The sequence below is a fragment of the Dermacentor variabilis genome, chromosome 6, assembly GCF_050947875.1.
Source record: "Dermacentor variabilis isolate Ectoservices chromosome 6, ASM5094787v1, whole genome shotgun sequence".
NCBI classification, from domain to species: Eukaryota; Metazoa; Arthropoda; class Arachnida; order Ixodida; family Ixodidae; genus Dermacentor; species Dermacentor variabilis.
The window spans coordinates 65,446,357-65,472,273 of NC_134573.1; the positions used below are offsets into that span (position 1 = coordinate 65,446,357).

The following is a 25,917-nucleotide window of genomic DNA, read 5'->3' on the forward strand; positions in this document are numbered from 1 at the left end:
TTTTCGCTCGGTGTAAGGATCGGGGTCGGTCATGAATTAGATGGTAGCTATCCCATGCCGTCGTCTAACTCATCCATGCTGAGGACGTTGTTGAAGGGAAGGACTTGCTCCAATCGAGAACGAGGAATATGGGATTTATTGACAAAATTTACATGAGAACGTTGCAGTTCATCAGTCTAACATGATTGAAAGAGAATGCACGCCGAACAGCCGACAATGGCTGCTTAAATACACTCTGTCCTCCCTGGATCCCTAGGGGAGGGAAAACAGCCGTTCAACCATCGACCAGGGAGCGTCCGAAGTCATCGTAGCCGACCAGCCTTTGAATAGGAGTGTTTACATACTTACTTCCGCACAGGTTTCACTGACCACACCCAGGTTAGAGGGTTTTCGCAGACACGGATTTTGCCCTGAGCAGGCGCCTCTTGATCCCAGAGTTGACCCCGCACACTGTGGCTGCCGCGTCTTCGACGGTCGCTTCCCCGAAGATCGCCAGTCCCAGCAGGTCGAACGTAACAACGGCGATACGAATGCCGAGGCCGACACGATTTAGGCAATAGGAGCTTCGCTCGAAAAAAATCGTGACTCTTTCATCTCTGTGAAGGTCTTTGACCGGCGAAGCTGTTTAGCCCATGTCATGGAGTTCACAGATAATTTTGAACAATGGTACGAACTCAGTTATGTTTGTGACGAAAGGTACGCACACATATTTATTCTCTTGATCGGTGGTCGTTATTCCACTCGCAACTGCAATCACATTCTTTGGTATTGTGAAATGCACTCACGGCGCTGCATGGTCGGTTGGGCCGTAACGGCGTGGCATCGCAAGGTATATATATATATATATATATATATATATAATTTACAGAAACGACATTATGGCATGGTTTTAAAGAGACATACAATGTTTTCAAACAGTATTCTATTGCTCATACTTTGCAACATACTCTGTAAGGGAATATACCTGAAACATAATATAAGCGCATACCTACTGGTTCCAAGAGCACATAACCATGCGAACGACGCACATTTTTAAAATGCTCAAGTGCCTAGGGCAGAGCGTCTGCAATGTGCATCTTTATAGCATTCTGGAAGCAACCCACACACAGTGAAACTGCGCTCGAGGGAACCCTCACACTATCACTTGGTTAGCAGTTTTTCTTACGTAAATCATTTATTACCTACATATAAATGAACTTATTTCATCCAAGTAATACTAGTAATTTTCATGTACGTATCCCTTATTTAAAATTTCTTCAGCACTTAAATATCAGTACGTAGTTTTGCTAGAGCATCACCACTGCCATTCGGGTGCTTCACGAAAATGCGTAGACACGTGGAAAGAAAACTGGTCTGACGATACCAAGAATGCTACCTGCAATAAAAGAATATTTGCATTGACAATGCAAGAACTCAGGAAACAAATATGGAAGAATTCTATCTATAATTTCATATTACCAAGCTACACCATCATCAGCCAATTTTAAGTCTACAGCAGGGTGCCACAAAGCGACACACTAGCACAAAAATTTTAGTTGTGATGGTGACTGCAGTGTTTCCAAACGGATAAGTCATGAATATATGAAACTAGCCGAAAGAGATGAGAACAGAGGCAAAGATGGAAATAGGACAGATGCTGGACTTTCATTTTTTGGTTTATTCAAACGATACCACAAGCTAACATTTTATGCATGCGCCAGGCCAGTGCAACTATATCAGCATCAGTGTAGTGATTGCCGAGAAAAATCTTTTTGCTGTTCCCAGGAATTTAGATATCAGCCCTTATGCTGAAGCTTTCTATTAGCATTCAGGCCTGCTCCTGATAACTGCAATTTTCATCAATGAGCATATCAGGACAGCGCTCTGACACATCATCCAGAACCGTAAATGGCCAATTAGCCTCTCATGTTGTAAATGTGTAATTATGTGTGAATGGTGAGAAAACATGTGATGCAACTTCACAGAAGCATATCTTACTTTTTAAAATATAACGGCTCCACGCAGGAATATGGTGGCAGTGAACTGTGTCATTCTCGGTGATCAAAAGCAATGACCGAACTTTAAGGCATATTTACAGTGATGTGGTGCTTTCATATGTTAGCTACCTCAGAGAAAAGCAACAATTGTGAGCCCAGCATTTGTTCTATCACCTTTTGCCTTGGTCCTCGTCAGTTTGCAGGTTTCATATCAACAACTTGCCGATCTCTACCTTTTAAGCCACTCTCTCATGGCCAAAAGTAGCTGACTAGATTTTCAGAATACAGTAAAACCTCATAAACCGCACCCGCTTATACAGTAGTTTCGTTTCAAAAGTAATAATGTCAAATCCCTGACTCAGCGGCCATTGAACATAATGTCTTTTGTATCCGCTCAAATCGTACCATCTTATTGCGTAAGTATCGGTTAACACGTAGTGCTTCCACTTTTCGTCGTGCAAACACGGCGGTGCGGCGTCTCCATCGGGCGGCCCGGCAGAACAAGCCTCAGAGATCGGAACGGCCTCCGAGCGCCCTGTGCGTTCGTGCGTGAAGCCACATCATTTCGGCGGTGTGCCAGAGAGCATTGTAGCGTCGGGCAAGCGAGGACTCGCGTCATGCCAAAGCTCGGCTAAAGAAGATGCTGGATGCTGAGCATAGAAGAAAAATTATACATCGTTCGTGCTATCGAACATTACACGAGACAGCGCTGACACGCGACAGGTATCTGCTGTTGAGTACGGTGCATGGCATTTGGAATGCGAAGAAGTTGCTCGGCAGTGCTGCTACGACCGTGAAGAGATGTCGGCTACGCGTTTCGACTTTTCGCCATCGTTGCCTCAGTCGTTACCAAAGTGTCGGCTAGCAACAGTGATGAGGACAACACGAAAAGCGGCAGCACGGGCGATTCAGGCCCGACAGTGGCAGAAGCTGGGCCAGCCTCATAAATGCAATCGTCGAGGCGAGAACAGCAGCCCGCAATGAAAAAGGCGCCTCGCGACTTCTGCAGCGCTACCGTGCGCGCGCACGGAGAATATGTAATGCCAACGAGGAATCTGCCATGCGAGTGTTTGCCGAGAAGAGGGGGGCTGGCTGAAAAGCTCAGCTTCAGCAAGTTTGGGGCCACTGTCGTTGCTGCTAGGCCGCCATGGCATCAAACAAAAATAACATTTTTGTCGTGCGAAGTGAATAAATACCGCATGTTTTTTCCCGTTTCATCGCACTTTCTCTGAGTTCAGTTTTTGACATGTAAGTGGTCGATCTCATGCTATTTCGGTTAAATAGTACTACCGTTTAGTACGTACTTTTTCCGAGCTCCGGCCAACTACGCTTTAACGAGGTTTCACTGTAGTTTATAGATGTCTGCAATGGTACAAACGAACAGTAAACTAGGGCAGACTAGAATGCATTCTTTTGCCTCTACATTTGTGACTCCATGTGATTTCAGCATAATTTAGGCTTGTATACTTGCCTCGGGACCCGCACATTTTTTGCAGCAGCATACACAGTGATTTTGGCAGTTGTTGCCTACAGGTGAGGCATTTTTTACTTAATGCTTTCCTGTTTGTTTCATTTGCCCACAATAGTATGTACAATGCTTTCTAAGCATTTATAACTAAAATACATAAACTCAACATTGCAGCCAGATGCAAAGCAGTCTGCAATTTCCAAAAACTTCTGAAAAGGGAATTACTTACAGAAGAGCAAATGAACGTTTCCATTCGCTCCTTCACCATGCTGGGCAGAAGGCAAATTGCTGCTGTGTCATCTCTGAAAAAGTTATGCAGGAGCATTAGACACACTGTTTCACCACACATCAAGTTTGCTCACTTTCGTTCGCATGCGTCATTTTGAAAGGCCTCGATTGGGTATCATAGATAATGGGCCTATGTGGGGCAGCAGAAGTAGCTCTATACTTGCACAGGAATGGTTTACTGGATCATCATAAATTCTGACGTGACACTTAGCCATCATATGCTGCAGTAAATGCTACATGAAACTATGTAGGAAACTCGGTAGTAGTATACTGCACCTAAGGAATGTTCTAATGTGCAGACGACTCCGTGTTCGTCATGGAGTCCTTGAACTGAGTCACTATAACAGATTCATGGTATGGGTTGTAACAGCGCACACAAGACAGGGACAACAGAAAGAATAAAACGACGACACAGCGCTGACTCCCAACAGATATTTATTGAAGATATGTCTAACACACACACACACACACACACACACACACACACACACACACACACACACACACACACACACACACACACACACACACACACATATATATATATATATATATATATATATATATATATATGTATATATATATATATATATACATATATACATATACACATATACATATACATATACATATACATATACACATATACATATATATATATATGTATATATATATATATATATATATATATATATATATATATACATATATATATATATATATATATATATATATATATATATATAGGGGTTTTCTTCAAAGTTCAGCACGCAGGACCCAACGTAACATACGCAGGAAAGAGATGACGAACTTTTTGGAAGACTTCTTTTACTTAACGTTTTCGGCTGGTGGACCAGCCTTCGTCAGAGTACAGTAACGCATGTACAACACATACACAGCTTTAAAGGCACCGTATCACGAGCAGAGGGCGCGCTATCTACACTGACTAGACCATACACTGCGCATCATAAATCATTATCATTGCGCATTATAAATGATTGTCCATGACACGCATTTTGGAATATACAAGAAATGAAATGCAGATGTGTTCACGATACAATACGTACAAACATGACTCTCAAGTAAGTGCCAGTGGTTACAATGGTTATGTGTAGTGAAAACAAAATGACTTACACATTCAGATACAAAGGCGTGATGTCTGGCACATGGCATCTCTAAGTGCAATCTCGAATTATCTAAAAAAGTAATATGTTAAGCGTACAACTTCGAGCCACAGCGACATACGTCAAAAAAGCCACATGTAAATTAAGAGACAGAAAAAAGCGCTGAAATCATGTGTGTACACTGTGTGGGAAGTGTATATTTGTGCTCAATCTAAAGTTAGACAGGTTATTTTTCCTTTGTTTTCATTTATTCCAGACGAGACAGTGTTAAATTTGTGAATCAGGTAAGATTCGCGAAGCTCGCGGTCATGGTTGGTGCGGAATCCAGATTCGAGTATTGTTACTTTGAGATTGTTAAATGAGTGGCCCGGCATGTTAACATGTTTCGAGAGTGGTAGATTTGGTTGGGATTTGGCATGTGACCTGTGGTTGTTAAAGCGGATCCTGAAAGGTGTTTCAGTCTGGCCTATGTATTGCATGTGGCAAGTGCCGCACTCGAGCAAGTACACTATGTTATATGAATCACAGTTGAAACTGCCTTTAATGGTGAACATGAATTGGCTGGCTGTGCTGGTGGCAGTTAATGTAGGCGTTATATGAGCGCAGACTTTGCAACGTGGTTTATTGCAGCGGCTGCAACCGGTCGGGTTAGAAGTGGCGATTTTTGAAGACGTTAGTATGTCACCTATGTTTTTCGAACGTCTATACACGACACGAGGTGGCTCAGGAAAAATGACTTTTAACCTGTCGCTTTGGGTAAGAATGTTATAGTGTTTGCGGAGTATGCCTGAGACCTTAGGGTTAGATGCGGAATGTGTGAGTATCAAATTAGTCGACTGGGAGCCACTGGGCTTGTTTCTGCCTTTAAGAAAGTCCATCCGGTCATATCCTGCCGCTCGGTGTATCGCGTCATCGATCATCTTCTCTGGATATTTACGGTTGAGAAGTTTCTTTTTGAGTTCCTGGCAAAAAGAATTAAAATCGCCTTCTTCGGAACATATGCGCTTAAAGCGCTGTGCCTGGCTATATGGAATCGCAGTCTTACAATGACGCGCGTGGCTGCTTTCAAAATGAAGAAATTGATGATTATCAGTTGGCTTTTTGTAGAGTTTTGTGATTAGGCGTCCATCGGCAATGGTAATCGTCACGTCAAGGAAGTCTACAGATGACGGTGAGTAATGATGTGTGAATTTGATAGCGGGGTGTGCCTGGTTGAATGCCGCAATGAAGTTTAGGAGTTCCGTTTCGCTATGCGTCCAAATACAAAATATATCGTCGATGTAGCGCTTAAAGTAGATCGGTTTTAGTCGTACACTATTAAGGAACGAGTCTTCGAGCACTCCCACAAAAACGTTCGCATAGTTGGGGCCTATTTTAGTTCCCATCGATGTCCCACTAATTTGTACATAATGAGAATTATTAAATTCGAAGTTGTTAAACTCGAGAACTAACTTAAGCAGAACCTCGAGGGTAGAGCTATCAATCGGGCTATTACATTGGAGGTGTTCATATGATTTCAAGACAGCCTGAATGCCATCCCTATGGGGAATATTCGTGTAGAGGGAAGTGACATCGATCGTTACCAGAAGCGAGCCTTCGGGAACGGTTAGATCTATTATGTCATTAAGAAAAGCATTAGTATCCTTAATGAAAGAAGAAAATGTGGCTGGAATAAATTTGATTAGACTGTCGACGTAACGAGAGATGTATTCTGTGACTGTTCTGATGCCGGATACAATGGGACGTCCTGGATTACCTGGTTTGTGTATCTTGGGCAGCAGATAAAAGCGCCCAGCTATTGGACTAAGTGGGATCAAGGAGCGTGCTGTTTTATCGTCGATCTTCTGCTTCTTCACCAATGCTTTTATGGTCTCCTTAATGATGGAAAGGAATTCGTCGGTAGGATCACAGGGAAGTTCTTTATAAAATGTGCCGTCAGATAACTGTCTTACGACTTCTTTTTTGTAATTTTCTTTTGTCATTATCACGACCGAGCCACCCTTGTCCGCCGGTTTAATAACAACATCATCGCGCGTGCTTAGGCTTCTAAGAGCATCGGATTCGCTAGTGGAAAGATTTCTCTGGAATGGGGCGCGTGTCTTGTAGGTGTCGAGCACGTCGCGAGAAACAGCTTTGATATATAATAGGTCTAGGCATTTGTCCCGTTGTGAGGCAGGCGTCCAGTGTGTCGCGGACGGTATAGCTGGGTGGTCCTGTTTGCTGCTAGCGCGGCCATGAAAATATTCTTGGAGTCTTTAAGTTTCGGGAGAAGTTTTCAATGTCTTTCATTAACTGGAATTTGTCGAAGCCCCCGGTGGCTGGACAGAAATTGAGGCCTTTTGAAAGAACCCTTTCCTCCGCAGGCAGAAGCGCAACATGGGAAAGGTTAACTATGGTAGGGCCCGGGTTGGTTGTCTCCTGCAAAGTTCGTCGTCTCTTTCCTGCGTATATATATATATATATATATATATATATATATATATATATATATATATATATATATATATATATATATATATATATATATATATACAGGAGCCATTTGATAAAAACCATGACATGCACAAGATGCAGATATGCGTCGAGGCAACTGTGACAAACTGACACAATCAAAATTGACATAGGTAATGCAGTTCCTTGTCATAAAGAGCAATAGAAGGTTCACTGATACATGCTTTGTCCCTAATATTTATATTATGAGCTTCGGCGATTTCCTTTGTCAATTGGCATGCGTGTTTAAAAATGACACTAGTTTTCTTAAATTCAGGGCGACAACCGCACGACTTGCAATGCTCGTATCAGCTTATAACAGAAATTATAACAGAAAAGAAATTCTAACAGAAATTGTGTCCCACATACTCTTGAATGTGCTAGTGCTAACATAGCCAAGGGATCCTGCAACATATCAGCCCCATATAAAAGCAAAGCGAGTAAAATAGTTTTCACAAGAGAGTAAAGACCATGGAATAAATTCCTCACAACTGCCAGCAAACAGCGGTCTTCTAGTTGAGGGCAGGGTCTAAGCTGCACTGAAGCATACTGAGTAAAGAGCACCTTAAAAATTACCCTAGAATATACTATCTCGCATGTCCAATTACATGCAAATGGGATGTCAAGAGAACCCTACTGCCAAACTAAACTCCCCACAATGGGTGGCGGGGGAAATGTCGCCCACTGCTCTGGTTGACTGCCCACCTATAATTATTGTTACTATTTATGCTAAAGAACTTATTGCACTGTACCCTTTCCAATCGCAAGATGTTCACTCCCATATACTTTATTGAGAGACTTTCACATGATAAAATATTAGGTGTGGCTCGCTGATATCGTGATAAGTACCATAGTGTGAGGCCTCTGAGATGCCGCTCATGGTTTCCTCGTATATTTGGAGGAAGCTCTGAAGGTGTCGCTTCTTCTAAGACGCCATAATTATTTTTTGTGCAGCTTGTGCCAGAATTTTTTCCAATTTCTCCATAACCGCAACTGTTGTCATCCGCTGAAACTCCAGCCGAGCCTTAAGAAAATGAATAATAAGGCAGATCACTTCACAGGTTTTGGCCAGACTGAAGTTGTTAAGCAACAGCATTGGCTTACAGCAGCTCCGAGTTATGCTTTGTCATACTGATGGACGCATTAAATTAGCTGCACATATATTCATGGCATAGTTGGTTGGCACACATGAAAAATAAAGGAGAAAAGAACGCAAAACCATGCTCATGGCATCAGCTTTCGTTCTTGCATTCCTTCCATCTCCTGCACTGCAAAAGTGGAACCAAGGTCCCCAAAGATATACGTTTTCGCTGGTACTTGTTAAAACAAGGAAAGTGCAGATTAAAAAGATTTTCACAGCATTTTAGGCATTGCAACACGCATTGTCTAGTACATTTTGATAGAAACTTTTTCTTGAAATACAAGGCACTAATTTTGATTAGGTTTGTTGCATATAAAGTAACAGATTATACCTACTGTAGAAAACACCGTTTTTAGAGGGCCCCTTCACCAGGTCTGGTCATCTCGAGCTGAAAAGTGCAGTGCATACAATGCAGGCTAGTGACCATGTCTGCCAAGTATTACATCCCTGCGCACTGAAAAAAAAACAAGTTAAATGTCAAACGAGACGCTGTTTGCCCTTCTCCTTGCGGGGGCCGCACTCCTAGCCGGAGGGTCGACATATATCGCATAACTGCACTACATGCATGCCAGGGCTGCAATGTCGTTCAAAGTGGCATGTGAATTTGAGTATTATTCAAGGCAACAAGCTATTTGACCTTTTGCTGCAATAGACAAATTAAAGTTTAGAGAAATAAGAAAACCGACCAACAGAATGTCCATATGTCTGTTTTACTTCGTACCGTATAGCAAGAGATGTACTTTCATTTCATCTGCTTGTACTCAGGTCATGCACTCGTACACGCAGAGTGACACTGTCATTGTCTACCTTATACCAGCGCACGATCATGCTCTGTGATCCGCTTGCGTCTGCCTCAGCATTTGTGTTGCACTGACTTATACCACTTGTTAAGCGTTCTCGTGCACAGCATGCAAATTGTTTGCTGTGCAAAGGAAGACAAACGCAACTGCTCACACGCAGGACCGTCAGCGGAAGAGCGCCGCGCAGTAATGAAGCGAGCAAAAAAAAAAAAGAAATAAAGGCAGGGCTCGTGACGCATGCATCATGCGATCCTCAGCTGGAGTAGGGCAGAACACAGGGATGGGATTTCGCTTGGGGAGGCTAGAGAGAGCAAGTGGAGAGAGCGTCTATGTTGGCTGTGATGCTCATCTCCTGAAATGATCGGTTTGCAGCACTCAAATATTTCTATCTATTGAGGAACCAATTTTAACATTCTGGTGGTAGAACGGTGCTCCCTAAGGACACGTAAAAACTTCCAGCATATAATTAAAATTCGCCACATGGCCTGGTGAAGGGCCCTTTAAAGGGAAGCTGAAGAGTTTTCCAGAAAAATGAGTGAAGAGCTGTACGTAATGGTTTTCAACCCTCCGAATCCGCATATCGCATCGAAATTGAGTGAAAGAAAGCGCAAACAGATTTTATTTCGACGCAAAGTGCACCAGTAGACTCGAGCAGCTTGCGCGCCTTGTTTCCGCCTGTGATTGGTCGGGCGCCTCGTGACGTCAACATTGGTGATCGTCCGGACCGGCCGCTGCCGCCACACATGAAGCACGGTGCAAGGTGGTTTGGTGAGACGGTAATGGTAAATTTCAAGAGCTTGCGTTTCTCTGAGGAGTTCGGCGTTGCTCCCTACATGTATACGTAGCCGGCCTCTCCAAGAAGCAAAAGATGCTGGTAGCAAGCAGTACTTTCGACGCGAACGAAAGCGATGTGTTAGGATCTCCTCGTGTTAGAAATGTTCTTTGGTGAGTATGTTTTTTGCGAAGCTGTATTCAGCGATCCAGTGAGTTCGTTTCCGGACAAACAACTGTACTGTTATGTTCCTGCATGCCTCCTCGTGCAACGTAAGGAGGGATGCGATCGTCGGCATTTGTGCGCTGCCCCAAATCTGCCGGCAATCTACACAAATGGTTTACTTACGGGAAAAGTTTTCCAGCTCTTGTAGCCTTCATCAACGCGCCATCCGCACGCTAAAGGCTCAACCAGACGTACGCGTTCCAATGCGTCCGCACACGCCGCGCTGACTCGACGTCGCGTGGCGCCCGACGGAGGAAGAGGGCGCGCACGATGCACGAGTTGCCGCGCGTAGCCGCGCGTCTCGTCGAGGCGGCGCAGTGTTGCTAGCTTGCCATGTTCAAGGCAGTCTAGCCTTCGCTTAACGGCCTCGTTAAGCAATGTGTTACATATTAGACAGTTTTAGTTTAGCGTCAGCAACTACAGTGTACGCTATACGCTATAATATAGCGTACGCTAAGCAGCGCACGTTTTTTAGAATTTTAGTTGACCGGCGATATCTTCGAATCTCAGAGGCCATATGCCGTTGTTGCGGCTATTTCGCGCCATTAGCGACAGGTGGCGTTGACATCTCGAACGTTTCTTTCGTTAGGCTTCGACTCGTTCGAAACGAGAAGCGATCTCGAAAACACCACGAGGTTATCCATAATACTCTGTCGTCGAAGCGGCCTGAGACTAAGCGAAAGCCGTTTACACAGTCATTTGCTACGAACGAAGTGCATTTTACAAAAGCAACGCCAAATTCAATTCGAAGCGGGCAGCCGGGACCGCCGCCATGTTTCCCGCAAGCTTGCCTGAACGTCGCGCGAAGAGTCGTTCCGGAAGTGACGTTGGCTTGCCGTGGTCATGTGAGGTGTGTCATGCTACTGACGCGAGAGGCAGCTTCCGGCGCGGGCGCAAAAATTCTAGCGGTTGTAGGTCTCCACGCCGCCGCACCACAGAACACCTATACAAACTTAGAGAAGGGAAACTGTACCTTCCACAGTGCTACGGAAATAAGCGTAGCGGTGGCGTCGTGAACTAAAGTATGCGACCACAGGTGGCGCTGTACAACAGGAAACGGAAACGGGGTTTTGCACAGTATGGCCGTTGGCTTTACCAGGTGTTCTGTGGCTTTACTGTGTTTCTGGCTGCTGCGCCTCGATCGTGCTCCCGCCAGTTTGGTTGCTGTGTGGCAAACGTAGCGCCTACATATATATATGTAGGCGCTACGTTTGCCACACAGCAACCAAACTGGCGGGAGCACGATCGAGGCGCAGCAGAATACATGTAGCGCTGAGTCATATCGAGTTAAGGCACACTCTGAACTGACTATTTAGGGCATCCCGAGCGGTTTTTCGTTTATTACGCCGCCGTTACCCCGAGTTGTGCCGCCGCGCTTCAGCTGTTGCATTTCGTGTAGGGCTACTGACAGAATGCGGTTTCCAGGTGGCACGATGGCCTCGACTGGAATAAACGCACACGACACAAAAGATTGAGTAAGCCTGACAATATTTTATTTGCATTTTACAAGTACAACAAAAAGCACACGTCTACGCATCCACACAAACGCGGTTACATAGTCAAGAACATAGTCAAGAAATGGCTCATTAATAAGGGTAGCACAAGCGCACAAGAAAGAAGACCTAAGCTACAAAACGTATGGTCGGCTGCTATGTATAATAATTTCCCTGTCGCCGCGTGTCACTTTTATACAGCATCTTTACAGCACTACCAGGCCGGGTAGTTTGGCCGAAAGAACGCAACAGCTTACGGCCGTCAGCTGCCTCTTCCTTACGGGTGTCATAATTATCCTAATCTCAGCATCAACGTCGTGCAAGTCCGCATACAGGCATCTGTATCTGAACCATATGTGCCAGCTTAATACATGTGTAGTGAAATTATGATAACCACTGCGTCTTATCAAACGTATTGGTTTTGCAAATGCGCATTACAGCTGACGGAACGACATACTGTAAGTGAAGCACAAGAGAACAAGGACAAAAGGAGGGTACAACACTTGAAGAAATGAAGAATTAATAGGCGTACAGCAAACAAGCGATGACGGAGAACACACAATGATGCATCGGGTGTTCTGTGACATCGGTTTGCGTACTTACGGTGTTATGGAGATCAACGGCATAAAAACGTACCTTCAAGCGTACTCCCTCAACCTCCGCCGCATTCATTATGATAATCAACGTCTAAACAAAATGAGGCACTATTTTTTGCCAAGAGTAGACCTCTTTACAGCAAGTCTATGTAATGACACGCAGACGAAACCAGCATGCTTTCGAAAATGTTTTACCGGTTTTACCGCCGTAGTATTCGAACGCCAACGGCCAGGAAACACATCGATGCCAATAGGCTGTCGGCTGTCGGTGGTTAATCAAGTACAAAAACCTTGACGCTATGACTAAAAAGCAGCTTCAACAATCAAATTTTAAAAAATCAACTGCCTATTTGCCTGAGATAACAAAACATCCTTAGACACCTGGATTGTTTATGTCAATGGTTTGTGTAAAGTAAAAAATTCAGCATGTTCAGCGCCCCTAGCAGAGAAAGCATAAATTAAAGTATTCGACCAAATTACAGTAGCTCCACTTGCGCGCTTACGCTGAAACGCGCCTCGATTGATTTTTCACCCTCTGTGGCCATTTGTTGAACTTGAGAGTGTGCGGGGCCTGGCCGCACGCCGACACGCGAAACAGCCTCCGCGCCTGACGCCGTACGCGCCCAGGCGTGGTGCGGCGCGTGCGGGCGCATTGGAACGCGTACGTCTGGTTGAGCCTTAATCGTAACCGGAGCCGTAAAGGCGGCGAATTCCATCGGCTACGCGAGACAGCCGGTTTCTGCCTGTGCGCGAGGGGGAGCGCAGCGTCCTGGCATGCGCCGGCTTTCAAACACATGAAAACTTTACACTTGCACTGCATTATGGTAGCTGCATGTTGGCTGTTTCACAACACACCTGCGAATAGAAAATTAACGGCGGTTTGCGACCTAAGCTGCCTCAAGGGTGGGAGATGAACATGTACCTTCCGTTCAGCGTGCTAACACGAACGAGCTACTAATAAATCAAAATCCAGGTTTGGACGAGTTCGTGTATTCATAAGGTCCTCCAAGACCGGTTACCAGCCGACCGCCCGCACCCATCCCGCCTTTGTGCGTTCGGTGCCCCGACCTTCTCGCGCTGCGTCTAGAAAGCCTGCTAGCAGGAAGTCGTACGCTCACTCATTCACGCCTTATTGATAAACTCTGGTAGTAATCGTCGTCACGGAAGTGGTTAGAGCACAGCACCTTTGTTCTTGAGTGCTTGAAATTCTGGGTTCTGCAACCGTAGGCTTCACAGAACACCGGCATGATCGGCTCACCACTTCAATTGATGCTGCGCACGTCACCTACCACTCTACATACACGTAAACAAAGGGATGCAGGCTCGAGCGAGGCTGATTATGATGGCACGCACGCAGAAACAAACGCGGTCAGGCACGGTCGCGGAGGCGGAAGGAGCGGAACAGCAGTGCTGACGTCACTACGCCGTGGTTTCCGGTCTCCGCTCTCATCGTCAGCGTCAGCAGCAGTGCGCGGCGCTCGACCAGGGGCAGAGCGACAGCGCAATTTTAACCGGCGATTGCGTCGTTCCTAAGCGAAAAATCCCGCCCAAAATTTTACGTACATGGTTTATAAAGTTCCCGCATCCGTAAATGAGCGTATTACTGAATTCGACAGACTCTTCAGTTTCCCTTTAAGGAGGTTGAAATTTTAAGAAAAATTCATGAAATCAGAACGTCATAAAAACTGAAGACAATTAACTGTGCACTAGAGAAAAACAGAAAAAAAACAGCAATTCTGTAAATCGAACCTATTGAACCATCTAAAGCAGAGAACATTGATATGTTACACACAAATGTATTCAAGCTGAAATTACCAAGGCAATGTCCCCAAAAACTACAGAAAGCTAGTTTACAGAAACCTTAATGGGCCAAGCCTCCTCCTGTTAATTTTTTGTCCGAAGGCTTAGGTAATACAACACTTGGCACAGAGGTTTTCTCATTTTCTCTTTCGTTTAATTTTAATGTCAAGCTCTATTTTACTTGTTTTAGCGGAAAATACATAGTGGGTTTTCTTTGCCTAATTGCTTGTCGAATGCTTTTTAGTTATGAGATGTCTCTTGAACAATTCCTTTTACGTCTTGGTAAAGGCATTTTTCATTTGTGTAAATACTTGTTGCCGAGACCTTTAGGTTCATTTTCAAGAGGCATCAAAATTCCTATTCCTTATCTATGTTTTTTCTTTCTCAATCTGTAGCTCAATGAGATGTTACCACTGTGGCTTGAGTGCACAGTACAGGGTGTTTCAGCAAACACTCAAACATGTTTAAACAGGAACACCAATGCATTTCTTTGCCATTAATACCTAGAAACTGGTGTCATCCTGAGAATGTGTTCCAAATGGGTGTGCGTTGCGAACTCCATGGCTAGAATTTGTAAATTTCAATGTGGGCCATATGGTAATTCGTCTACTTAATCAGTGAATTTTTGTTAATTAGTCAATTATGCATCTTATTTTTTTCAAGTTATGTCCGCCTCTTCGAGTAGACCGGCTCCTGAACTATACACTCTTAGACAAAGGTACACCCTTTGGAATGTATATCTGCCACACAACAATCGTCATCTGCCTTGCTCGCGTTTCCTTTCTCGAAAGCGCCGCACCTGCTACTTTCCTTTCAGGAATGCTATGTCATGCTGATAACGAGCATGCTGTTCGTTACTGGAAAGTACCGGGCTTGCAGCGTTCAAGAAAGGGAATGCGGACAAGGCAGAATACTATTATTGCGTGGCAAAAGGGTGTAATTTTGCTCAAGAGTGTAGAATTGTGCAATCTGGCACAGGCAACATTTGAAAATTTTTGGAAGTGTTTGCTGAAACACCTGGTATATTGAGGACAATGACCTAGTCAGGTGCAGATAAGCACCTTTAATCCCTGGTTTTCCTTGCTTTCTTTTTCCTTTGTAACATTTTCGTTTGTTCCAAATGAGTGTTAAATGAATACTTGTGAAAAAAGGGAAAGTGAAACTGAAATAAGCAAACTAATTTGTAAATAGGAATTTCGCAAAAGCCTCACAAGTGTTTTAACAATTACATGTAAGCGGAAGACATAGGTGCATATCTGTCTACTTCAGATGCTCTAATAGAAGCACTTTACAAAACAATAATATCTGTATTTGGTAGAAAGTTGCAGATTAGTAAACCTTTGTGCTCCCCCATTTTTTCCATTTACCAATTTTTCAGAAGGTTTATTAATGAATTCGACGCCTTAATTCAAGAGTGCTCCCTAAAGATGGTAGAATTCCAGTTTCTCTCTTATGTGCAATAATTTTCATACAAGTCGTTTCAGTGGTAGTCTAATGCGAGCATTTCTGTGTTTCTCATGTGTTTGTGTGGAGATCAGAGTTGGCCCCAAGGTAAAGCTTTCTTGAACCATTAGTGGCATTGGCCACGTGAATGTTTTTTTATGCATCAGTACAGCACAATTTAGGGTGCATGAATGTGGGCACACCACATGCACTCACCCATGTGCACACAGGTAATTAGTTTTCAGGGTAAAACCTGATAATTTCCAAGTTTAGCATCCCAAACAAAATTGAGAAAAATCGGCTTGAGCCAAATTGATCCCTTTGAATGACAATTGCAAGCAGAGGACTGCAATAAGAGAAAACAAGAAAATACATAAGGTTTTCTTCTGGCATATTGCAACAAAAAGTTTGCCCATGCATTTTCCTGGGTTCAGTGATAGCCAAATACTTTTCCTTCAAGAACTTACGATGGTGCTCATGCAAAGAGCGGGATACATCTTCACAATGTCTCTCACTGATGGGTTTTCGCCAATCCATTTTCTTCTACTAGCTAATGTTCTTGCCATGCAGTCAGAAATGTAAGCGACATCAGGCCGGGCCTTTGACACTTCTTTAGTCATGGCTACAAGATGAGTATCAATGGTTTCATTGTCCTCTCCATCTTCCATGGCAGCAGCGTGAAAAGAAACCATGTTAGTCATTTAACACTATAGTAGGCTGGCAACCTGTAGATTTACACAAAAATTATTATACATACTCAAATGGTCTTGTGATCTTTTTGGAGGCAAGACTGTCATTGCTGACCACTATTGATCTTTTAGGTGGTGGGCCATCATCTGTGTGTTCTTGCAGTCTGAGCTTTCTTCGCTCATATTTAGCTTTAAACCTTAAAGCTTCTCGCCACGAGTCCTAGGCAAAAAGCATCACAAACTATTACTAGGTGAAGCAAACTCATATACAATGGCAAACAAAAGTAAAATTTGTCACATGCCCGACAGCAATAAACAGCAACTACAATGCTGCGCAGGTCACAGAAATCTATACAACGCTAGTAGCGCTGGTCTATATTCACTAGTGCAGCTGTCTTAGAGCCAAATACCCAGTTCAGCAAAACTATATCATGAATAGCCTGCGGCAGATTCTATTCTAAGACGAAAGCCTTGAGTGGCTCGTTGCAATGGCTCATACCAAAAAAACAAGCGCGTGTCAAGTCCAGTGATGCAAAAAATATCAGGAATGGCTCATGCCCCCACAAGCAAGCAAAGATGCAATAGCTGAATATGAATAAAGAAATGAAAGTAAGAATGAACAAAGAGACAAAGAAAAAAGAAAAAGCCTTAAGTGGCTCGTTGCGATGGCTCATACCCGAAAAAAGCGTTGTCTAAGTCTAGTGATGCAAAAAATATCATCACCAGGAATTGCTGAACATGAATCAAGAAACTAAAGAAAGAAAGAAAGAACCCTTAGGTAGTACATTAGGTGCTGGCACGTGTCGTCGAGGAGGTCGACCTACAGCGCCATGCGTTTACATCACACTTCAGCTCGTTACGTCATGCAAGAAGTCTGACGCCTCTGATTGTACAAATTAATGCATTACTATGCGTGCAGCAAGATTTCGCCGTCATGTGTTACAGGAGTGTAACATGCTGAACTTTTTATTACAATGCAATATTATCACTGATCCCCAAGTTTTCTTCATACATCCATCCAGATAGCTTCAAATGCAGCCTCCATTATTTTTTAAATTGTGTCTGACGGTGGGTTTTGAAACTATGTCCCCTGGCACAGAAGCCTGATGATAGCAACCTTATCAGTTCTTCATACAAGCAAACTTGAGCTTTTACAAAACTGATGCATTCGCTACGTCATACATCAATACAGTTCTCTGAGCGTCGTTCGCTTCAATGTCTGCTTTGGTTGCCATTCGATCCATAGAAACCGCCACTGCCTTTTTGGAGCACCTTCAGCTAGTTGTGATCAGTGCTTATTATGAGAGGAAGATGCCGCTCTGCCAGCGAACGCAATAACTATCTTACTCAAGAAGGACACAGCTGAGTGGCAGGAGTTTTCGGCACACTGCCCAATGCTTCTGCTAAGTGCTCACCGATCCCAATGTTATGTTCTTATGTATATACATAAACTGGCTATAACTAGGCGGCAATTTTATAGCATCTACTTTTTCAGCATTAACAGACAAAAGTACCACGCATTGCAGTTAACTAAGGATAAAAGCTGAACAAAACCTGGGTGTCAACCGGTAGCCAATGTTTCAAATGAGGTTAATGAGGGTAAATTAGGTCATCATCAGTTTGCATTACATCACCTTCTCTTGGTGTACAAAGCCCATGTGTATACAGGCAACTGTAAGCCAAGGTTTTAGAGAGATGCCACAGGATACAACTAAAGCCATGCGTGGCCGCTTTACGGATAAAGACAATGCTTTCAATGTTCTAGTATAACTAGCAAAGGTTGGTAATTATTCAACTTCAGAAGCCTTATTCTGCATTTGGAAAACACTTCATAGGTAATTTCGAATGAGAAAGTTGTAGAATGTGCTAGGAAGCTTCAATATCACCACTTTCTGATGGGGCAATATTATATCTTGAATTATGAAGAAAGCCCTTTGAAATTAGGGGAAAGGGGGAGAAGGCTCCGTGACTGCAGTGCTCTCACTTGTGCCACGCACGAATGCAGTGCTGTAAATCTTCACTCCAATGCGGTGAGGGTTCGAGAGACTTCTCTTGCTGCTCTCATTTGCAACCAAAAGGTAGGACACCACATATTAAAGAGAGGTATATGCATGCATCATGCAATTACACGTAAATTCGTCTCATACTTTCACATAATAAATGCTGCAAATATTACCTGGAGGGTACTGATTTGAACCAGTGGAGCAGCACATTTCTGGCAACCAGCAACTGCAGCCAACTCTTTGTGCTCTCGACGAAGCTAAATGATTTCGCTTAAAGGAGTATAGGTTTTTAGGGTGTGTGTGCACACACACACACACACACGCACACACACACACACACACACACACACACACACACACACACACACACACACACACACACACACACACACACACACACACACACACACACACACACACACACACACACACACACACACTAAAACATAGATTGTCCTATTTTTTCAAATCTGTATACATTCCATACCTGCTGGCAAAAAACGAGCTCAAAACCACATGTAGTTGAGCAAGAAAAAAACACCATATTAGTGCTACAAAATGTACAGTATGCCCATAAAAGCACTGAAAATGACCCTTTTTGCGTTTTTGCCATTGCAAGGCCGCTTAATAGCCAAGCCATTTTGATCTTGTTAGAATGAGCCCCTTTTCGGCTTGCTATCCTGCCAGAACGAGTCTTGCATGAAATGCACATTTTTCACTCTTAGTTTTTTTGGGTGTTTTCCTTACACACTTTTTGCAAGTCAAAAACGTTGGAACTGATACTGTCTCTCTGCTACTCAATCCTTTTTTGCCTATATGCTAGAGATACATACAGTGCAGAACCACAGTGACAGTGTTTTAGGACATGGAAGCATTTTGAAATGTAGAAATCAGTTCACACTGGCAATGTTGCAAATTTAGAATTTCGCAACTTTGCCTGAACTATAGATACAAACATTGCAATACGAACTTTCACTCCTTGGACATTTAACAACATACTGGGCTAATTTTAGCTCTCTTGCCAAAGTACATTTCTTGAAACTTAAGACCCAATTTAAACATGGCAAAGTTATTTCTTCACTTAACAAAAAAAAAGAACAAATTGCATATCGGCGATCGGCAACAAGATTGAATATTTGACGTAGTAGTTCTGTGGAAACCCGCAAGGTAGAGAGAAGCAATTAATAATGGGTAAATCAGGCATCCACCCGTTTCGTAGCAATTGCTACAAAGGAAACCCATACGGGTTCCTCGAATGGTTCCTCGTATGGGTTTCCTTTGTATCAATTGCTACGAAACGGGTGGATGCCTGATTTACCCTTTATTAAGATTGAATATTTGTTGAAAATTTAAACTTTCTGTAGTCAATGACAAATATTTTTGTCAAACCCATATCCCTCCTTTATCTCACAACCACAAGCTATAGATGTGCAATAAGAAGTGGTTATTCTGTAAAAATCGCACATCCCTAACAACTGCACTGCAAAATGGAAAGAGTGAGACATATATAAGTGCATAATTTTAGCTGATTTCATAGTGTTGCCTGCTAGGCGTGAAATGGAGCAGAGCATGCTGTCGCTGAGATACAGTGATACAGCCTTGATGCAGTATGCTTCAAAATTAATGCAGCAATTGGTTTTACTTGCACAGCCAAAACGAACAAGTGCGGGAGTTGATTACAGCAGTAAACAGACGGAACATGATATTGTGGCTACTGTCACTCTACAAGCATCAACAGTAGGTTTCTTTAAAAACGCTATTCATTAATGCATAGCACCTTTAAGAGCGCTGCAAACACAGCTTGCCAACAGCTAGTTAGGTGAATCTTCGTATTCTGTAGGCTGTACAACACAGAAAATAGTTGTGGGATAGTTGGTTACAAATGTGGAGTCTTTAATCCCACGCTATAACTGTGCAGTTAATGTATTCCTCTAAAGCTTGCATAGAGGATTATCTTGTCTAATTATGAAATTGAAGGAATAGAAGAATAAGTGCAACATGCTCCACTGAGCAATTAACATCAACTTGCACCCTCATATAATGCATCAGCACATGTTTAAAATCTTGGCTAACTTTAACTGGGGCACCCCACAGCCAGTGTTTAAATAGCTTGAACCGAAGTCTCAAAATAGAGTGGTAAACTTAAGACGAATGACACAAATGGCTCAAAGTTGTCGGATTTTCATAAAGTTTGATGAGTTACGTCATAAGTAACATCTATATGTGTAAAATACTTTGTTTTATATCATAAGCCGTATTTGAAAAGTTTTAGAGCATGCTCAGAACCACCAAATGAAGTTCTTTGAATGGCAGCATCTCTTATGTGGTTATCTTTTCTGGGCTCTACGATATACAAAACCCAAGTTGTCACAGCTCTCTAGCGTGCTTTGAAAGGAGAAAGCCTGCATGCTTATTGCCAAAGAAAAAAAAATCAATCGACCACAGCCTCCAGAGTACATCAGCACCTTTGATATGGAGATTGAAATCTGCCAGTCCTAAGAGATAGGAGCGATAATATTTCAATATTTCCCGGGTTTTTTCACAGCTTGCAAAAGGAAAGAACCACATAAAAATTTTACAGAAACAAATTCATTTGGGGTTTCTGAGCACGCTCTAACAACTCTTCACGTACAACTTAAGTCATAAAACAATTATTTTAAGTTCTGCATACTTGAGCACGAATATACTGATGGTGTTAGGACGGACATATGACATGTTGTAAAGCATGTTCAATTTCCTTCGCAATGCTTTTCTTCCTGGATCTTGGCTTGTTAGGATAACTTTCTGCTATTCTGGAAAAATTACATAAAATTTTTCACTGACAAATGCAGAACTGGTGGCAACTGCTGCAAAGCCTCCTTCTTTTCAGAACTGCAGATGACCGCTTGTTTGCCAAGATAAGCATTCATGTTTTCTACAGCATGCAGACACTGCAGTTTACTCCTTGCACACACCTGCAGTGCAAGATGAGCATAATACAGCACCGCTACCATTCATGTTACTGTGGCCAAAGAGCACGTTGCTGCCTTTATTTTCATGCAACTACTCCGCATCCCATCAGCTGCCTCAGTCTAGAGCAGTAGCAGACAATCCCCATTCTCAGATGGATGGGGGCCAGTGGTTTAAAGAAAAGTCTATATTTATTAATTTGTGTAGAGAAATTGCTATGCATATGTATGTTATTAAAGCTAAGCTTAATGCAGCAGCATGTTTCAAGAATTCCCGATGATGCAACATGGGTGGCTAATCAGATAGCTTGCCCGACTGACATCGAGTGCAATAAAGTCCCTAAATCCATGCACCAGCACCGCTTGGGCTAAGTAGCGCCAACCTTTGATGTGTGCCGCTGTTCTCTGATTCGTCGCTCAAACCAGTTCCGCTTCCGCAATTTCAGTTTCTAGTCATTCTGCTTCCGGGATTTCCAGTTCCTGAATTTTCGCTTGTTGCACGCTCGCACCTCAATACAGCAGTGACGTCGCTTCTGCCTAAAACCGGAAGCTGGACAAGGTCCGCTTGCTGCCGGAAGTTGAGGGGGGTGAGCGAGGGAGAAGCGCGGAGCAGGAGGGTAGGTTGGCGGTACTTAACCTGGTCGGCGAAAACTTATATGGAGGGACTTTAGCGTGCACTTGCTATGTAGCAGGTGAAAGGGCAGCTGAAAACTCGGGGGAGCAGCAACACTGCAGTCGGTAGCGATGCACATATTCATAGCCCTATAATAAACTACACACTTTACGTCGAGCTCTTAAAAAAGTATATGGGGGCAGAGGACCCTCTCACGCTATCCTTAAATGAATTTTCCATTTGCCTCCCATAATCTTTATTGTGATAAACCAATAAAGAATCAATCAATAAAATGTGTCAATGAACAGAGAGCCTACCCTAATGATTCAGTTTATGCACATTTGTCAAAATAGTTTAAGGTTTCCTTTAAGATACCTCTCACTGTCTCATTCACTTAGATGCACTACTTATATTTAAGGTTTGGTTCACGTTACATGAAAAATCCAGTATGTAATATACATATGCATGTCGCAGAACCGCAAACATCATCATCATCATCAGTCTGGTTACGCCCACTGCAGGGCAAAGGCCTTTCCTATACTTCAACCACGCCGGTCATGTACTAATTAATCTCATCCGCCCACCTAACTTTCTGACCCCTGCTACGCTTCACTTCCCTTGGAATCCAGTCCGTAACCCTTAATGACCATTGGTTATCTTCCCTCCTCATAACCTGTCCTGACCATGCCCCCCCCCCCCAATTTCTTTTTCTTGATTTCAACTAAGATGTCATTAACTCGCGTTTGTTCCCTCACCCAACCTGCTGTTTTCTTATCCCTTAATGTTACACCCATCATTCTTCTTTCCATAGCTCGTTGCTTCCTCCTCAATTTAAGTAGAACCCTTTTCGTAAGCTATAGAATTCCTGTATGTTGCCAGCTATATCCTTATTAATCAGGAATCCGACTCCTAGTTCTCGTCTCTCTGCTAAGCCCCGATAGCACAGGACGTGCACGTTTTTTAGCACTGTATCTGCTTCATTTGTCCTCTTAACCTCACTGAGCCCTATTATACCCATTTATAGCCCGCTAATTCCTCCAATATCACTGCTAGACTCGCCTCGGTAGATAACGTTCTAGCGTTAGACGTTGTCAGATTCAGATTCTAATGGCGGCCTGTTCAGACCCAGGTATTCTTAGCACCCTCTGCTGCGTCACAGGTCTGACAGCCGCCGTGGTCAGTTGCTTCGCAGCCGCTGGGGACTGAGGGCCGGGGTTTGATTGTTGTATTCATATAGGAGGTTCTGGCCAAGTACTGCACTAGGGTGGCCAATCCTGCTCTGGTGAGGGAGTGCGTTACCGTTTCTGGTCACCGGGATCAGGCCGCACTCCAGGCTTGTTTATGTAATTTTATCAAGACGCAGTTTCTTTTTAAATCCGGTGGAAAATTACGCGGCACCGGGATTCAAACCACAGTCCTCTTGCACGCAAGGCGGATACTCTGCCTCTATGTCACCACTGCATCGTCAAACATGTCATAGCAAACATGCCAGCGTTTATATATAGATGCCTGCGGAAAGGCTTATGCACACAAATTCAAAGTAAACTAAAACTACCCTTAACACACTTCAACCTGGCACTCTTTTTCCACCCTTTGGAATCCTTGGGCTTCCTAGTAAGGCAATGAAGCCTGCAAAGGGTACAGCTACAACAACCTGGACTACCATTCTGCCATTTCACCTTAAAAATGGCGAGTCACCTTATCAGAAGGTTGACAACCAACTGAAGCCACACCTAGGTACAGTTTGCAAACAAAACAATGAAGAACTTACATAGCCAGTTCCTGTACTGTCAGCCAAGTTCGGAAACTTGGCTATGATGGCTTGGGCTGCCTCTGCATACAGTTTCCCAGGGTACCTAGCAGATTTAGAGAGGCAAAGCACTTAGGTGGCATGAGGAAAAATTGATCTTCAAGCAGTAATGCTAAGGAAATAAAGGTAGGCAGTAATTTGCTAACAGTACTGAAGTGCTATACTTTGAAACCTTTTTGGCTAATACAAACAGCAACCTGGGTAATTAGGGCGAGGTGAAAAAGCAGTGCCTGTTGATTTATCAGGCTAACAGCTGCTTACAAATCTGAACTACCATTGGAATGAAGCAATAGGTACAAAATAAACTAAATATGGAAGTTTTATTTGGACCATATTGGAGAAATGTTAAAGTACAGAGGGAACGTAAAACTAGGGGCGGTGCTCACACATCGCTTGCCACCTGTGACACTTCTTTGCAGTTGTTATCGCAGTACTACTGTTTAACGCCGACAGCCGCAGCTTATTACACGCAATCAGAGCGCCCAGGAAGCAGTTAAACGATTGAATACAATCAGCAGCCGGGCAGAGGAAGGTGGTGGGGAGGGGCACTAGCCTCCCCGCCTATATAGTTTCCTCATATCAGGCTCTGCCATCCCCCTATTTTGATTTTTTTCATGCAACCCGGTTATAACAATTATTGGTTGTAACAACGGAAGTTTCGTGGCACTTGAATATTTTTATAAGGGGGTTCAAGCATATGCGATTCTATTGTAAAAATTACTATTTGCACAACCCTAATAAAAGCAAAGAGGAAACTAGAAGCCAACAGAAGTCAGATTACATAACTAAGTTTAAAGATGGCAATGCCACAAGATTTCTACCAGACATTTAATGCTGTAAAGCTTGTTTATGCTGAAGGAATACAATTCCTTACATACCTAACTGATACTTGAGATAATGAAATCACTGTAGTTACATATTAAGTCAGAGCAGCTTTGGAAATAACGTCCAAGGGGAAAATTGCCAGTCAATACAATACAATAATCAATATGTTTTGCTTCTAGCACCTGAAATCATTCATAACAAGCTGATTTAGTCAACATAGCTTTAATGGCAGGCTCCTTTCAACATAACTCAGCAAGACAGCCACAAGCCAAGATGTGTCGAACTTGGTTTCTAAAATTTTGTGTTGATGACTTACATTGTTTGCAGACACAAATCGTGGTATAACCACTGTAGCACCCGCCGCCTGTTTTTGAAATGCTGCCCAGCCCTGTGTCTCTCAATGCTCATTACTATATCCTGTGGCACAGTTGGCAGCATGTACACAGGACCGGGGCGTGCCTGTTGTGGTGGGCCTTTTTCGAGGACATCTGCTATCCTGCAGTACAGTTGATGGGAGAAAAAAGGAAAGACATTGTGCAGTGCTTTTTAATAACTTTCTAAATTTTAGATGTGACAACCGAAAGAAATAAAAAGCTTCTTTGACATAATCTAAAATGAAGACTTAAATACCAAACATCTGCATTGATGCAACACTCACCTTACTTGGTTCGTCTCCTTGACTTTAATTCTAGCCTTATTGTGGATAGCAGAGTCCGCTGTTATTTCAACAAAGGTGTCAAAGTCCTCGTCAAAGATCTGTGAAAATGTCATCAGGTTAAAATGACTGCTTTAGGGTCGATGAGGAAGTTTGGCCTCAGTGCTGCGCTAAGTTTCTGAGCACAATTCAACTGAAGCAAACAGACTGGTATTCCTTGGTCATACCTTAGGCACAGTTGGTAGTGTGTCTGGCTTTTGGAAAACCGATGTTTAAATTATTGCTCAGTCAACAGTTTTACAAGGAACACTGCTACCTCCAATGTGCCTCATGACAATAAAGGAGATGTTCACACCTCGGCATGGTCGGTATTAGATCCCAGGGTCCAAGAGTAAAAAAAGCTGTGCTTCTGTGGCACATTGTCAACAGGCGCCGAAAAGCAACTTAAGCTGCCAGAATATACGCTACATGAAACGAAAAATATTCAGCCGGTTAGCGAACCTTCCGATTAGGACTTAGGCCTATTAAAAGAAGAGGGCGGGGGGTCAGGAATGAATACACAAACAGCTAAATTATAATGCCTTTTACTGATTCCCCCCCCCCCCTAAAATTTATACAATGCACAAATCCAGGACAGCACACTGTCTTTTGTTTTCCGTATTTTCACCCTGCTTTTCCGTCATGAGGCACAAATCAGCATTGCGCAGCCCTCGTCACAGTGTACCATCTGCACAAGATACCGCGTTCACTATCAATTA

The 25,917-nt window shown here is 43.3% G+C and overlaps 1 protein-coding gene across 3 annotated transcripts in view; it reads right to left on the reverse strand.

Moving 5' to 3' along the window:
* Window positions 1-25,630, reverse strand: part of LOC142584820 (uncharacterized) — a 75,224-nt gene extending 49,594 nt beyond the window's left edge. For 2 of the 3 annotated variants that reach the window (XM_075695101.1, XM_075695100.1), the window contains exons 1-7: window positions 25,163-25,630; window positions 24,821-25,000; window positions 23,641-23,725; window positions 16,374-16,525; window positions 16,084-16,277; window positions 8,823-8,941; window positions 3,674-3,746 (exon numbers count right to left, since the gene is read on the reverse strand). In XM_075695101.1, the coding sequence (XP_075551216.1) occupies window positions 16,262-16,277; window positions 16,374-16,525; window positions 23,641-23,725; window positions 24,821-25,000; window positions 25,163-25,275 (546 nt within the window). In that variant the 5' untranslated portion in view covers window positions 25,276-25,630 and the 3' untranslated portion in view covers window positions 3,674-3,746; window positions 8,823-8,941; window positions 16,084-16,261. Of the gene's footprint in view, window positions 1-3,673; window positions 3,747-8,182; window positions 8,371-8,822; window positions 8,942-16,083; window positions 16,278-16,373; window positions 16,526-23,640; window positions 23,726-24,820; window positions 25,001-25,162 lie in introns of those variants that run through there. The other variant, XM_075695103.1, reaches the window with a different exon arrangement.
* Window positions 25,631-25,917: the final 287 nt, after the last annotated feature.